The sequence below is a fragment of the Aulonocara sp. 'chitande type north' Nkhata Bay genome, linkage group LG10 (genome assembly GCF_057382095.1).
Source record: "Aulonocara sp. 'chitande type north' Nkhata Bay isolate Kocher_YH1m ecotype deep benthic linkage group LG10, A_spYH_male_GT1.1, whole genome shotgun sequence".
Lineage (NCBI taxonomy): Eukaryota > Metazoa > Chordata > Actinopteri > Cichliformes > Cichlidae > Aulonocara > Aulonocara sp. 'chitande type north' Nkhata Bay.
The window spans coordinates 11,005,079-11,022,513 of NC_141353.1; the positions used below are offsets into that span (position 1 = coordinate 11,005,079).

Sequence of the window (17,435 nt, forward strand, 5' to 3'; positions counted from 1 at the left end):
GTAAAGATTTAAATCAACCCAAAGAGATAAGGACTGATTACATCTCCTGATTCTTTCCTTTTTTTCAAGTACATAAAGTTGTCTAAGATATTTTTTCATACTATTGTTCCTACTTTTATTTCAGTTAATTATTTTTATTTTTTAATTTATTGATCGCCACAGCTATAATTTTAGTTATTGCTTTATAATTAGCTTCCTTTAATAACCTAATGTAGTTATATGTTGTATATACATCCTTCATGTCGATATTATTACTTTTTAGAATCCGCTAAAAGGAGCCGCTGCGGTTAAACTGTTTGAAATGGAATGAAGTAAAGAGTAAAATAAAATAATAACCGTGTTACTGGGTTTAAACTGCCGTGTGTAAACCCCGCCCTCGTGTTCCGTGTCGGTCGGAAATACGTCACGTTTCTGAAGCTAAAGATGCTCCAACTCCGCTGTGAGAGTGACTTTAACATTAAGTTGTACTCTGTGGCAAACTTTGGCCACACCTAGATCCTGTCCAAAAAAAAAAAAAAAAAGCTTTATTATTTTTATTTTTTTTACTCTTCCTCTGGTGCGTTTGTTTGTGTGTCGGCGAGTCCCGGCGGCGTAACCGGAGAAGGGCCTCACAGAGAGGGGAATGCAGGACTGCAATGGAGCACAATGCAATACAGGTAAAGCCGATGTAATTTCCAAATAAAGCCGTTTATGTCGCTGGTGGCCGGCCGTTTTTTGACCTGTTGACGTGGAGAATATTTTAAGCTAGCGTCGGCGCGGATTGAAGCCTGAATTCTGGGTTTTATTTCATTTACTTTGGCCATGTCGTATTGAGTGTTTTCTCATATCAGCCAAACCCAGGCACGGAGAGTTGCTCTGACTGCAATTACAACTTTATTCAGCCAGGCTCAACTTTTTTCTGGCTCCTAATAAATCGGTGATATTTGTATTTTTCGTGGGGGGAAACAATGGGCTGTGACACCGAGCTGTCGCCTCGTTTCCTATCCTACCCAGCCGTTAAATTCCAGTTTAATATTTCTGATATTTTCTCCGTGTTAATGATTAATTTCTTTGTGTGTCGTGTCGACAGTTTCTTCCTCCGGCTACCAACCCCCACCCACACTAACAAGAAGCACATTAGCTCAAAATAAAATTAAATTCTTGCCCTGAAAATATCAGGAAACTTTTACCCTCCTGTTTTTTTCCAGCCCCAAAGAAAAAGCAGCCGAGCTGCCATCGACATGTTCTCCATTTTTATGAGAATTAATTCCCAGCCCGACGTGATATTAGAGATTAGAAATATTTTCAGGACTAGGTGGAGCAGTGTTGCTTTTAATAGGAAGCATATTGATATTATGATCAAATCCTCCCGACATTTTGTCTCCGCTGTAATTGGCACAGTTTTAAGGAGGAATCTTATTATTGTGTGTTTGCGTGAAGGGGAACTGAAATGTGGAGTTGTTGTTTTTTTTGGTCAAGGCTATTTCAAGTGCAAAAAAAAAATCAAAATCAAATAAAAATCGAGCGAGCAGGAAACACGCCAGAGGACACACAGCGAGGGCAGCGTGGGCTTTATAAGAAATAAAAGTCATTTATTTGGACTGAAATGCTCCATGTGTGGCGCTGCGTGGATGTAGAGATATTTAATATTCCAGTGCTGCTTGTATATTTTTACAATGTCTCTGTTTAAATATTAATTTATTGCAACACTGAGAGTTTTTCCTTCAGTGCTGAACTTGTGAGCTTTTGAATAACAGGATATACCCAAGGTCAATACTGCTCGCTTTATTTAGTTTATTTATTTATTTATGTGCAAAGCAGGAGACGTTTTTTAATTTCTCTTCCTTCCTGGGTTGAAAACAGTGTTAGAAAAAAAATCTCACTGCATTATTGTCAGAAATATCACGAGAACTGACGCAGGCATGGTGCAGATTAAGGGTTTCCATCTTAAATTCCTGTGTGTGTGTGTGTGTGTGTGTGCGTTTTAGACAGAGGGCTGCCTCTCACAGCTCAGATTATATTATGTGCCTCTTATTTCCCTGCCTGTGGTAGGCTGGAGCACTGCTTCAGCCCTCCCCCAGGGCCACGGGGGAAAAAAGGAAAAAGATACTGGTAGACTGGGCTACACTGGATAATGGCATGTTTATGACACAGAAAGCTCACTTCATGCTGGCATTTATCATATATTCTCACTGTAATTAACTTAAATACATGTATGCAACTAATTCAGGGGCTGAAACTGGTTCTGCAGGACTAAATACTGACTTAGTTTGAGTCCTTTTCCTGCTTGTAATTAGAGTCGGGGGACACATTGATACGAAAATGAGTCAGAAACTAATTTAAAGGTGATTTTTGTGTTTGTTGGTGTAAATGAGCTCTCCCACTCAAATGCCTGCATGTCGGTGATTGATTGGTTAGACAATGAACCCATAAAACATGCCTATGAACTAGTTTGTCTGTTACAGCTCTTTGTGTTCCCATTACTCCAAATTCCTTCAGAAAGTTTGTTGTGCGTCTTTTCCTGCCTCCATGCTTACAAAGATCTTCCCTTCATGGTTAATGAGTATTCAGCTGAGTTTACACATTAATAAAAATGAATCTGAAACAAATTTCAAGGTGATGTTTATGTTTGAACTTTGTCAGACGAGTGTCTGACTGAAGATCACTGATCGGTTGGTTATTGATCACACAAATGACCTGCAGACATTTTTGTGTTACGTTGTTGTGTTTCTTGATTGTGTTTGATCAGATATGAGCAGCATAAATGTTTACAGATGATCTTATTGGAGGAAATTATTCGCCTCCGCTGTCGATATCGATTGATCTTCAGTTTGTTAAATGTGAGCTGAACAGTGAACGTAGCTTTGCTTGCAAAGATTGTAAATTAATAGATTTGTAGAAAAATACTCAGAAACCAGTTTAAAGGTGATTTTTCTGCTAGTTTCTTTTGTTAAATGTGACCCAAAAAAGTCGATTTTTCTGTTCCCAACTAGGGCTGCCACAAACGATTATTTTGATAGTCGACTAGTCACCAATCATTTTTGCTTTTTAGTGGACTAATCAGATCATCATCCATCTGCTCTTATATAACTATCATTAGCTTACAGCTTTAAGTGTTTCAGGTGCTAACTAAAAATAAAGACAAGATGATAGTTTATTAAATTTTAATGACATTTGCAGATTGTTTCGGTGAAGTTTAATAAACTCCTTGCTATCTAAAATATAACAGGACACCGGAGTAAATTCTGGAGCATCTCACACTTCTGATAATCAGCTGTCTGCTTGATGTTTATTCAGCTGTGTAAAAACTATAACTTTAATCTCAGACAAACTGATTTACTCAGGAACAAATAAAATACTGAAAAAGCCAAACAATAACATTTTAAGTTATCTAAGTGACTCATATATCATGTTTAACCTGAGTAGCGAAAGACGGCGGTGGGTTTGAAAATGATTTGCCGGGAGTCCGGTGTTCTCACGGCGCTAGTGAGCCTAGCCCCCGGCTAGCTATCGAGCTAGTGGGTAACAGACGTCTCCGAAAACGTCGGAGCGCTTTTGAAAATATGCGGTGTCCTGATAAACTGAGCAGATATTTGAGGTTTACACAGCTACATTCTCGCCTGAAAATATGTTAAACGTTTATTTTGTGACCCAGAAAGAATAATAAGAGTAATATTAAAACTAACTAGCTGCCGCCATTGTTGGAAACTGAGCTGGGCTGCGCTATGAATTCTGGGACACAGCTGCTTCTTCTTCGGGGTTTAACAGCAGCTGGCATCCTTGTACATGCAGTGCTGCCATCTTCTGTTTCAGTCCGTTATTACACTCTTAAATCCTGCTACTTATTCCTGCGTCTTTTGTGATCTTACAAAGTTTCAAACGACGCGTCGATTATTAAATCAGTCGTCGATGTTTTTGATAGTCGACGTAATCGTGGCAGCCCTATTCCCAAGTGTAAAAACAATGATCTCATTGATAAAATAAGTCGTTTATATTTCTGTGCTGTGTTCACTTTACTCAGATTTCCAATCTAAAGTTATCATTTCATGGATTCATTGATTAGGAGAGCCTCAAACATTTTGATGAACAATTAGTCAGAACTTAACCAACCCAGTGTTGAACTTGTGAGTAAATAGAATTTCTTTATGTATTTAAACGTATATAAAAGTCAAGACATCTGAGATGAATTGATTTAGATCCTGGAAGGAAATGAACGAGCGCTGATACCGATTTGTCTGCGTGGGGCAGCTGTGTGTTAAACGTGAGCTGAAGAGAAAAGCTGTTACTTTGTTGGGTTTTTGCTTTTTCTGCCATTTAAATCTTTTAAACTAAATTGCTCAGTGAGTCATTTGGTTCGTAGATTAGCAGCTGAACACGAATCAAACAAATGTGATGGTGATCTTTAAGGTCAAAATGTACGTTTCTTTCTTATGTGTTTGAGTAATAACCTGAGTAATAAGTACATAGATGACAAAAATACAACTTACTATCTCTACTTGGACACATTTTAATAACTAAAATGATGATCCAACATTAAACTAAGTGTTGTGTTGGTCCTCAGATGATAAATCAGAAGCACAGCAGGGTACGGTTACGTGTTTACTTAAAAATGACTTTTATTTCTCAAAATATCTGAATATAGGCTCCTGAATGATTACTGGTGTGTTATATTTATAATATAGCAAATATCGTGGTTTAAATATCTGCAGCTGCGTTGCTAACAGTGAGTGGATTTATGGTTAGTAGATTATCAGAAAATGATTTGGTCATTTTTAAGGTTAAACTTTGTGGACGTGGAGCTGAAAAGTAAATTTTCTCAATAAAAATGAGATTTGTGCTTAAATTTCCAGTTTGTATGAATGACTCACATCACAATTTAAGCAAGAAAATCCTCTTATTTCCAGCTTAATTAAATTTATGATGCTTTGAGTTCTCCTATTCAGTCTCCACAAAGCACCACTGATTCACTAAAATACAAATTTTGATGACCAACAAATCAAAAGTTTGTTTTTCAGCTCGTCGGGTTTGAACGGAACATTTCTGGTTTTCCTGCTCGCACATGTAGAGACTCCGAGACGTCTCAGATCATTTGATTTGGGTCACAAATAATCAGCAGAGTTGAGTTTTGCCCGTGTATGGTTTTAAAGTTTCTCCTCCTGTGTCAGCGTGAGATGATTTGTGGTTATGTCTTAGCTTGCTGTACTTTTGTTTTTTCCTGCCCATACCTGCACATATCTACAACTCCAGGGATTAACGCAGTAGTCGTAGGATTAGTTGCTGGGCTTGTTTTTCTGTAGCTTGAACTAAATTTCTTACTTCCTTTATTTTTTCCTTTGTGTATTAAGAAAATAAAGTTTCATGGATGAATGGAGCAGGGTATGGACAGAAGATAACCCAGTCCTGTTTCTCATTATTGTCTAACTGCTCACCAAGAATCATCCACATTTTCGTTTCTGGCTTGTTGAAATTTGAGCTCAGTGGTATTTGTTCTTGTTTTTTACAGCTCTTATATCCACAGACATCTACACCCTCAGGGTTAATTGATTAGTCGACAACAGAGGAGTGAAAAAGTAGCAGTTTTAACGACTCATTTACAATCACTAAGCAAAAATATAATCCCAGCTCTCTGAGTGTTAGCTGAGCAGTCGTTTTGATCCTGTTATCTTTGTTTTCCTGCTCGTTTGGCTGTAAAAGGTTCGATCTCTACAAATAATCTGCTTAATCGATTTACCAAACAAGCTGATAACAATATTTCGTCAATACATCAGCGTTTGTTCATGGAAAAAATCCCAATTTTTTATTTTCATCTTGTGGTTTGTTGTTTTTCTCTGCTTGAATATTTCTGCTGCATTTTCTTATTGATCTGCCAACAATATTGATGATTCGTTGATTTGTTGGACGACTATAAGTTAATTTTTCATTTCCTGACTAAACACATTTACAATTTTTCAGCTGAGCTTCTTAGCTGAAAAATGTGTTTAGTAATATAATTTTTGATAAATTAATTTGATAATTTGATCCAGATTTTATTTTTTTAAATAATAAATACAAAATCAGTTTGGCTCCAGCTCTCAGATGTGAATATTTACTGACATTTGTTCCAGTCTTATTATATATTAAAGGTCATGTCTGAGGTTTAATTAACTGTCACTTTTATTACACTTATATACACGTATATGTATAAAAAAGCTGATTATTGTGTTTGTAAAAGTGCATTGAAACCTTTAACATGCTTTTATTATTCCTGGGAATGATCGTTTCTCTTTTTCCAAACCACATCTCTCATATTTGTGACTGATATGTACGTCTGTAGCACTGAATGCACATCACCCGAGCTGTAACTGTTTATTAGTCCTGTACAGGAAATTTTGAGTCAATTATTAGCCAATAATCCATCAATGACTAACCAAATTATTCACTTAATTTTATGATATTACAGTATTATTTTCTTAATTTTATAAAGCACAGCATACGTTTCTTTATGGTAAAAACCAGAATTGAGGTCAGTATTTCGCAATAACACTAACTGTGGATCTGTGGATTCGATGGGTTGGTTTTTATAAGCCTGTCTTTCATACAGAAGATCCAAAAGATCCATAAACCTTTGTTATAATCCAAGAAAAATAAAAAAAACTAAACTAAAAATGTGATATTGAGGAAACTGATGAGGAAATAAAATAATGGGATGGAAAAAGTCGTCATTTCAGTCGCTGTCAGACGTTCACAATCACGTCCTCCATACTTTTCTGCTCATTCTGGGTATTTGTGTCAGACTTTACAAGACTTCACAGCGTTCTTACCCTCCTTCATTTTTATGTCCTTAATCTGGTTTGTTGTTGTGCTTGAAGAGTTCATGTCTGTGTTTAGCAGTCTGCACAACGTTTGGGAACATTTTGTGGGAACTCGGTCTCTTCCTGCCATCTTGAATATGTCGAATATTAATCTCAATTTTGCATTTTCTTCATCGTCATCTCGTTCTCTCGTCAGATATTGTGCTCTATTAAGAGCTGAAACTCGTGTGTCTAATATTTAGGTTGTTTCAATCGGTGCTTTCACAAAAATCGCAGTAACGATATTATCGTGATATCTAAAGATTTTTTATTTTTTTGCAACATAAATAAAATTGTGAAATGAACATTTTTCACCTGATATCTGAACCTATTAACTGTCAACACGTTTCAATCTGACCGTCAGTATCGCAGAAACCTTTGAGTGGAGACCTACAGATTTACCATACTGACTGTAATGACATGACGAAGTTGTGACGTGTTTGAACAACATGTAAAATGAATAGTAAATTAAAATCATATAAACATATGTTGTGACATTAATGACGAATTATCAGTACATAGAAGATTTAATACCCAACATGTTCCTTGTAACGTGTCGGACACCCAAACCCTTTCTTACCCCCACGTTGTTCCCACCAGGAAGATGAGTCATAAGTTTGGTGCTCAGCTACAAATCTAAACCTGCTTCAACACTTTGATATGAATCTGGTGTTTTTGCATTATAATGCTAATAATTAAATACAATTTTAACTTAACTTAAGAATCTCTTACTTTTTTGACATAATATTGAGCTTTGATTTTGTTTTTCTTTTAGTTATTGACATTTTTTAAAATGTAATTTGAAGTCGGATTGACTCGTCGATATTTAATCTCATAATAGTGTTTTTATCATTACGAATAAACCCAAAACATTCTTACAGTGACCCAATAAATATCATTTAGGGTTTTAGATCAAATATGTATGTGGCATGTTTCTAGTTGTATGTTGTTATTACAGGTTAAAAATGCATATTTATAGCAGTCATGAGACTCAGTATTCAGTGTAGGGCTGAACGATTATGGAAAATAATCTAATTGCGATTTTTTTTGCCCCAATATTGCGATTGCGATGCAATATGCGATTATTTTTTAAGGTCTTTGTCTTCTGTATTATTAAACAAAGACAAGCAATACATCATATAGTATGGCCAATACTATATTACATTAATTTTAAACTGTTCTTTCCTGGAAGACAGACCTCTGTTATGATGACATGAGGTGATGCATGAATTGATGACTGACATTTTTATTTAACTTCTTCAATCACAACAGTATATTTGAACATACACAATAGTTTATTTTTAGCTTACAAACATCTGAGCATAAAGTGCTGACAAGGAACCCTGGTGTAAACATTAAAATGAAAGTCAGTACAATGTGCAGATTGCAGAAATATACATAAACAAAATCAGTGGCTTTACCACACTCAGTTTTTCGACATCTGTGAACTACTAGACAGTCATTCAATTAAAAAATAATATTAAATAAATAAAACTAATAAATAAAAAATACACACATCTTACTGATCTCTGCAGTCAGTAACATTACACATAAAGTGCAAACATAATAGCAATTGTATAAACACACACACAAACACGCCTTTAAAGTTTAAAGGCGTGAAATTGGACGGTCTAGTTCTGATTAGCGTCACCGCTGTCTCGGTGGAGTTTAATAAACTCGGCCGTCTGCTTCTTGCTATCTAAAATATAACCAGACACTGGTGTAAATTCTCGACTGTCTCATACTTCTGTTTAATAAGTTTTCTGTTTGACGTTTAGTCAGCTGTGTGAAAACCAAGGAGGAACCCACCCGGGGGATTAATAAAGTTTTATTTTATCTAATCTAATAACTTTAATCTCAACCAAACCGATTTACTCACGAACAAACAAAACACTGAAAAAAGCCCAACAATAACATTTTTAGGTTGTCTAAGTGACTTATATATCACGTTTAACCCGAGCAGCGAAACTCCGCGGTGATCTGAAAATGATGTGCCGGGAGTTGTGCCGTTCTCGGCCGCATCAGTAACCCTCGAGCTCCCGGCTAGCTGTCGAGCTGGTGGGTAGCAGACGCCTCTGAAAACGTCGAAGCACTTTTGCAAATATGGGATATCTTGATAAACCGAGCAGATATTTGATGTTTACACAACTACTTTCTCGCCTGAAAATATTTTAAAAGTTTATTTTGTGACCCAGAAAGATTAGTATGAGTAATTTTAAAACTTAGTAGCGGCCGCCATTGCTGGAAACTGGAGTTTGGCTGGGCCGCGCTATGAATTCTGGGATATGGTAGTAATTTAGACAGCCTTCGGCGCGTCGCTGTGACGTAATCGGTCTACAAATGCGGCCTCAGGAGGATGCAGCCCATGAATTTGGACATGTCCAGAGTATAATCGCAGCCTTTGCGGTTAGAAAATTGCACTTGATCATGTCGCGATATTATCGCAAATGCGATATATCGTTCAGCCCTAATTCAGTGCGTAGTGTATTATTATTATACCACTCATTTAATGTAGAGTATTAAGTGAGTGCTTTACAGAAGTGTCTGTTACTGAGATGACGTTGTTGCGGTCCTTAATGAACCTGCTTAAAGCTGAAACTGTTGCATCTTTATTAGGACGGAGAAAATCTGGTTGTTGTTGCTTCTTCTGGGGTGATTTTCATCTAAATGTAATGTTTCCATCTTTGATGAGTATCATTTTATAAACACATCAGTTTTATGGCAGCTTTGAGGCTTGTTAATGTCAATAATGTTCCCACGTCACTCTGACTCATTTAAAATTAAAACTTTACTCTGTTGCTTCTTCACTTGGACGTCAAACCCGTGTTTCTGTGACTGTCTGCATGTCTGACGGTTTATTTTTCCTCTGTAGTGTTTTAATAATTGTCCTCTGGGGCCGCGCTGCTGCTGTAATTGTGCAGTATTCGTCTCCAGTGATCTTACATGTGTTTTATTCTTGTATGTTGCAATGTTTCCACGGTGACGCTGTGTTTTATTTAATCTCCTGCGGTTCTGTAATTTCAGTTCCTATAGCTGAGTTTTTCTGACATTCAGCAGCGGCGACCTTGTGCTGCTGCAGCAGCAGAACACTGTTAATATAAAACTCTGTTTTCGTGAGTCTGCTGAGTTCCACGGTGACGTAGTTAAATGTCATCCGCTGTCTGCTTTTACATTGTGGTGCTGTTAGTGTTGCTACCTGACTCCATGTGTAGCTGATATGTATATTTTCTGCTCTATCTTTCTAAAAATTGATCCTGGGCCAGCTGCAGCTGGTCTGCAGAGCTGCAGCAGCGGGTGGGGGAGGGCTGCTGGTGGTGGTGGGATAAATGGGGGAGGGCGTTCTGGGTGGGGTAGGGTGGGGGTTGTGGATAATCAACAGAAGAGTGGGAATTTGTGAATATTCAGGGTGAAGGAGGAGGTGAAACGTCACAGCGGCTACAGGCCGAACAGGAAGGACTGGTTGAAGTTTGGGAGCAGAGTCTCCTCTGTGCTGATCCTGCTGTGGAAAGAGCAGAAAATGAACTCGATTTTATTTTGTGAATCTTCGATCATGAGTAAATGGAGAGCAGCTGCACGGCCCGCCACACCCTGAGCTTATACACTGAGCTCTCTTTATTTTTATGTGGATAAGAGGCTGGGTGAATGTGACCTCTGCCTGATTTATTTCAATTCACGCAATGTGGAAAAAACTCCAAACCACCCAACTCTCTGCTGTTCCCTTTAATATCAGGACTTCAGTAGTTGGTGGACTCAAAGTTTAGCTCTACAACAGAAACTTGGTCCCAAATATTTAAAGATTATTTTTTTAAAATGACCAATTTCCTCTTTCTTCTTCTATCTTAAAGTTCGTATCATACTTTACAGGGACTAGTTTGCAAGTTTAAAGAATATATATACACATATATGACGTAATCTGTGTCTTCCTGGTATCTGACTTTTAATATATTAACATAATCCTGCTTTTAAACAAATGTTCAAAGTATATTTAAAGTTAGGTTTTACACTTCTGTTGCCTTTCTCATGCACCTCATACTGTTTTTAACACTGAAGTGAATTCGATTGATCAGTTTTCTCCCTTTTCCTGTCTGTATAATGTTAAAAACAAACACGTATGGCTGTCACAAGTCACTAGTATTAATAAGTAAGTCCCAAATAATTGTGTTAAAGAGTTTGGTGGTGCGTGTGCTTTTTTGTTTTTTTGTTAGTGTTGATTGATCAAACTTTTTAAAGGCCTCTGTAGATGTTTATATAACCCTACAATTCAATTTGCTGTAATGATCAATATTTCAATATTTAGTCAGTGATATTAAGGGAAACTTGGTGCTTTGATCATAATTAATCAGCCTAAAATTTTCCCAAAAGGTTCCATAATACTTATTTAGGAAATTCACCGACTTTTTGATATACTTCGATGTTACTCACTTGATATTCATTAATCCAGTTTATGAGACTCTTGAAGTGTATTTGTGATGATATTTGTCTTAGACATTCTAATCTTCTTCTTATGTTTGTATATAATACTATAAATACAAATTTAGTGAGAGACTCAGCTAAAATGTGAAGTGTATTGTAATACTGTAATTTCCTTCACAGGGTTAACTTAAAAATTACAAGATTAACTGAAAATTCATTAGAAACGTTTCTTTTTTCCCATTGCTTAATTTTTTTATTATGTTTTTGTGGGGTATTAACATATAAAATTAAGTTGATCATCAAGAGAAGCTGTCAGCTGTCATAGGGCGAGAGGCGGGGTCCACCTTGGACAGGTCGCCAGTCTGTCGCAGGGCCAACACACAGGGACAGACAACCATTCGTACTCACATTCACTCGCACATTCACACCTAGTGGCCATTTGGATTATCCAATTAACCTATCCCCACAAGAGAAGTAATTTAACAATGAAAAGACAAGTTAACTATACTCCAGTATTATATTAAATACTGTTAAATATTGATTAAATACAGAAACCTTGATATTAATATTATGCTTACTGGCTAACTGGCCCAATGTTTGCTGTTACTGTAGAAAGTTATTTCTCTCGTTACTCATCTCTAAAGTCAATACTGTTAACCTGGTATCATGGAGCACGTTAGCTCCTGAAGGGATTTTGGCAAAAACACAAAAAGACTACAGCTGCAGCTAGCTCTCAGTTCTGTTATTGGTGATGCTGGTAAACTAGCTGAATATGGTGCTGGTTATTTGGTAAAGTTAGCTGATACAAAGACAATTATAAAATGAAAAGCTAAGTTATTAGATTACCTCTGGGAGCTTACACTAATTTGTTGACTTGAAAAAGCTTAGCTCATAAAAAATAGGTATTAATTAACACTAGCTTGCCTGCTAACATTAGCCAGAAGAAAGCTAGCTCAGGGTTGGATTTTTATCATAAAGACTGAACACTGCCTTTATAAACTGATGATAGTTTTCTCCTGGTGAAAATCATTTTTACTTTTCACCAGATTAGCTTCAGAAAACGACTGTTGGCTAATTTGGCTAATGTTGGCTAACCTTAGCTTCAGTGCTAACGCAGACTTTAGCATCTCTAAAATTAGACCTAGCTTGTGGATCTGAGAAGTGAAGCCAATATGGAAGTTGTTATAATTATTTAATAATATTAATATAAAAAAATACTTTATTTTGTTGTTGTTGTTTTTTTCAAGCTTAAATATTTTAAATGTTTTTTGTTTTTGTTTTTTTAAGTTTATTAATAATTTAACCCTTTAAAACCAGTCAGAGCGGGCATGCTCAATTGTGCCTAACTATTTTTAAATCTCTGTAGAACAATACTTTTTTTTGCATTTGAAACTGGAGGAGTTATACTTACATCTTATGCATTCAGCTTGTCCTCGGTCACGGTTTCCTTCCACACATAGCTTTGCAAAAACTGCATTAAAAAGCACTTGCAGCAACAAAAACATAATATTCCAGAAACACACTTTGCCGATAAGATCAGCTGTTCATAACACTTCCTACTTTGGAATAGACGTCAGCGCGAACTATCGCATGTCCGTCATTACCTGCGCGAAACCGGAAGTGACGTCATTTTCCCGGAAAATGTAGCTTTTTACATTCAGGGACTGCTTTTCTGTTTAGTTTCTGGGATGCTTAGAACTCAAATTGCACTGCTGGAAACTGTTTATTATGATGCATATGCTGGTTTTTTGGGGTTTTTTGTTTTTTTTTGTTGCAAATTTGCATTATAATATTTATTTTCGTTTTTCCTGCAGCATATAAAAATTGGTGTATCTCAAAAATAAAACTATGAAAACATTCAAATTTCCTGTTGTTAGAAACTATTTTGTGCAACTTTTTTGTATTTACAATTTTGAGGGATAAACAAAAACTATTTAAAAATTTTTTGTAGTTTATTGCACTTTTTTGCAAACTATGGACTTAATGCATACATATTATTAAAATTTGGGCTATAACGCTTGCATTGGTGTATAGCAACTAGGGCTGGGCGATATGACCCAAAATTCATATCTCGATATTTTTTAGCTGGATGGCGATATAAGATATATATCTCGATTTTTTTTTTTTAAAGCCATAAGTTAAGAACAAAAAGAGAGTTCTTAGTCACACTGTGTCCCAGATGTCACACGGGCACTTTTATTTATATACAGCGTAGATGTACATGAAGAAATTACTCAAAAATAAATTATCAGCATTTATTAAATAATCATGGTCCATAAATAAAAGAAAACAATGTTGTTTTTGTGCATAACAAAAAGCTCACAATTGTGCAGTCAAAATGTAAACTAATAGACGCTGAGCATAATAACAAAGAGACAGATTTCACAGCTGCACCACGTCTCTGAACAGGTGCCGTTTGTGGTCCTTATACACACACAGTACGGTAATATTACGTTGAAGCACAGCACGTATCACTCCGCGAGGCTCCTCCCCGGTAGCCGTAATCCTCCGACAATCCATCAAGCGGTGCAGCTCCGTAGCTTAGCAAAGTCATGTTAAAACATTTTTTGACAGATTGCTGAGCGCTGTGTACCACATAAAATCGGTTCGCGGTCAGTAAGCACAACCAGAATTCATACATAAGGCGCGCTGTCGATTTTTGAGAAAATGAAAGGATTTTAGGCCGTGCAGCCCCTCCTGGCTGCATGTCGTTAGCGCGGTTAGCACGGTTAGCTCGCTAACACGTTGACGCCGTCCAGCCCCACGCACGGTAACTCGCTAACGGAGATTTTCCGCTTTCATCTTGTCATTGCCTGCAGGTGAAGTTATGGGGGAGGCGGAGTTGTGTTCAGTGAAGGAGAGGCGAGGCAGAGTAACGTTGCGTAGAGACAAAAGTGGACGAAAGAGAGGCAAACCTGCGGCTCCACAAGTATAATTATAACGTAACATAGACTATATCGATATAAACGATATTGTCACATCTTATATCTCGTATGAAAATATATCGATATTTTTAAAAAACTCGATATATCGCCCAGCCCTAATAGCAACTTGAAATGCTCCGAAAAAATTACACTACAGCATGCAAAAATATAAAGATAAGCTCTGGCGGACTTGGTTCTGTGGTAGGTCTTAAAAGGTTAATTATTGAAAATGGAATCGGAGAATTTGAAGCTTTCATGAACCAGCACGTGTCCACACCCACGTAGCCAAAAATAGCTGAAAGTGTGTTAAATCAACATTGTAGTGGCGGCTTTTATAGAGTCAACTCTGGATTCCTGATGTTTTACTTTTTGTAGTTTTCTGAACCCTCAGTTATAATTGACGCAATGTTGAAATCCCAACAGGCTTTCAACTGAAACATTACATTAGCTGAACTTCAGATAATGGCAGTTATATAAAAATGTCTAATAGTGACCACAAATCTATAAAATGTATCAATGTATGCCCATAATTTCTGAAAATATACATAAAATTCTATATAACTGGTTTCTAAGAATAATAATGTGAAATAATTGAATGCTTACCCAGAGGAGGTCCATGTGGTGCCGTAATGACGACTAATGCAAACTCATCTGCCCGTCAACTATAAATCAGTTACTGGTATCACCTGGTCGGCTATAAATGGACGATCAGGGCAGCTGTGACTCATTGTTATTCCAGTGTCACTGTCTGTTGATCCAACAGTTATTTAGCACAGATTCCAGCCATAATGATGAAAAGTAAACATTGTGCACAGACGCACACACATAGATCTATAGCTGTGGGTCAGTCACATAATTGTTGCAGCTGTAACGTGAGTATTTTGGGGCTTTAAACAGGAAGCTCATATGAAATCATTTTAATACAGGATGCTGACAGTTTGTTGTTGAAAACAACTGCAGATTATTTATTATCTGAAGCATCCACAGCCTTGTTTCTGTCAGGGAGAAATGTTTGCTGAATATTTCAGGTTGTTTGCAGCTTTCATGCTGCAGCTGTGGGGAGTATATTAGGTTTCATTCAAAGCTGTTGTAGATATTCGTTTTTTTCTGGCCTGTAGCTCTGAGCGGGGATCACAGAGCGGTGGAGGCTGGATGATGGATTCAGTATCAGCAAACAGCAGCATTTGTTTTCTTTTTTTGGTTTTTTACAGCTGCAGTATTTTCCACGCAGTGCTGTAAAATCTAGATCAGCATGTCTGCTGCGTTCTACATAAAACAGCATGCGTGCATTTTCCTTTCATTTTATCATCCTGCTGTTTTTAAAGATTTACGTCTTCGGGAACCAGCAGCGCCAAGAGGCACACAAACAGAAAGTGTTGCGAAACACACACACACACGTTATTGGATCTGGTCTTTTTTGGTGACGGCCACAGCAATATATAAGTAATCTTTGAATACACTCATGCTTTCATGGAAACTCCTGTGTGATCTTTTTCATGATGATTTTTTTAAAACAACATCTGAGGAGAAATGTGTTCAAACTAGAGCTGAAATAAATCTCCCAAACTGAGACTCCAAAGCAGCTACGCCTCTAATAAATCACAATATACGCAGGAAATGGACGTTCATACCAAGTTAGCGGGGCCATTTAAGCAGATATTCTCACATAAGTAGTGCTTGTCCCTGTTCTGTGATATTAAGCTGCTCACATTTATACTTACAATTATCATTGTGAGTGTTTCAGTGGATGATGGCTAAAGGAGCAGGTGCTAACTGGGCCTAAAACGAGCTAACAGAAGCTGCTGAGCGCTAACGAGGCGCTGCCTAATTTAGAAGTAGAAGACTCGGGTTAGGCAGGAATGCAGCCTTTAAACAAACAGTCAGCATTCAAAATGGAGAAAATGTTTCACCGTGTGCATCGTCATCTTCTGCACATCAAAATACTTGTTTGTCATGTATCTGCTGTTTGTTCTGCGACATGTTACATGCTGCTGACTTTCACCTGAAAGTCCAGCTGCAGCCATCAAGCAATCTAAAGTCTCCGTCTGCAGTGGTGATGCAGGTTATTTAAAATCGAATAATTAGAGACGTCTCGGTCTCGCCTGTCTTTATCCAGTGTGTTTCAGACATGATGGATTTGTTGTTTGGGACCAGATGTAGTGCAGTGCCGCGTTTAAGGACATGTAACACACACAGGCACATTTCTGAGTCATTCATTGACACTGATGCGTTCCCAATGCCTCTTAAACATCAGGTTTGACCCCCCGCTGCATAAATGTAGCCCTGAAATCAGCTGCCAGCTCTTTAAAATTCCTTTAAAAAACAACACTTTGGTCTAATGCTTAAAGATGGAAATATGTTAATTTACTTTGTGTTTGGTTTTCTGCGACATGTGACCTGAATCATTCGCTCAATTAAGGAATCCATTCTACATCGTGCTAATCCCACTTCCTACTTCCTGTCACAGCGCTCATGAGTGAGGCCTCAGTAAACAGCAGTGAAAGGAGCTCAGCAGTTAAAATAATAACGATAACCGCTCACTTCTACACAAAAAGTGCAGTTTAAAGAAGCACTCGCATCCTTTTTCTCACCGTGAAGCTTTTTGCCCATCAAACACTAGCCGTCTGCTAACGCGTGCTGATTGGTCGGTTAAGGATTTACCACAGCACACCCTCGCTCGATGATAAATAGGTTTTGCTATGCCTATAACATCTAACAGAAGCATCCAGGTGTGTGGACGAGGCAGATTTGGGATGGTTGAAGGTCACAGAGGTTCTCCGCTTCTGCTCGCTTCACGCGTTAAACCAAAATGGCGGCTGCAGTAAAGCGGGTTAAGGTGCTGTGATGTCGCTAATGCGAGCTAAAAAGATTTTCATTTAAACTTCAAACAGTTTCTATCAAAAACACAGAAAAACAGATAAAGTGTTGAAAACAGGTTTATTTTGATGTGTTTAGGGGACATCTGTAAATTGCAGCTTCACTCTGTTGGACAAAGAAAAGTTTACACCAACTATTCTTTTCTACATTGTGACCTGTAACAGAATAAAATATTTATTTTTAGAATGGATTCATTAAACATCTGACATATCAACACTATGCATCTGTTATAGGCTCGTGTCAAGCATTTAGATTTGTTTGACAGTTTTTATAACGATGACTTTGTCAGTGGAGAAAGTAATAGTTTGTATATAGTATACGTAGTTGTGGTTACATCAGAAGCCCACTTCTGCAAAACGTCTCTGTGATCTTAATAAAAATAACGTGACCTGAAGCTAAAACCTGAACTGAA

At 37.4% G+C, this 17,435-nt stretch overlaps 1 protein-coding gene across 1 annotated transcript in view; it reads left to right on the forward strand.

The window, feature by feature from the left end:
* Positions 1-371: 371 nt before the first annotated feature.
* LOC147320331 (uncharacterized) overlaps positions 372-17,435 on the forward strand; it is a 51,217-nt gene continuing 34,153 nt past the window's right edge. Inside the window, exon 1 of the mRNA XM_086308220.1 lies at positions 372-656. Within this exon, the coding sequence (XP_086164346.1) occupies positions 636-656 (21 nt within the window). The 5' untranslated portion in view covers positions 372-635. The remainder of the gene's footprint in view (positions 657-17,435) is intronic.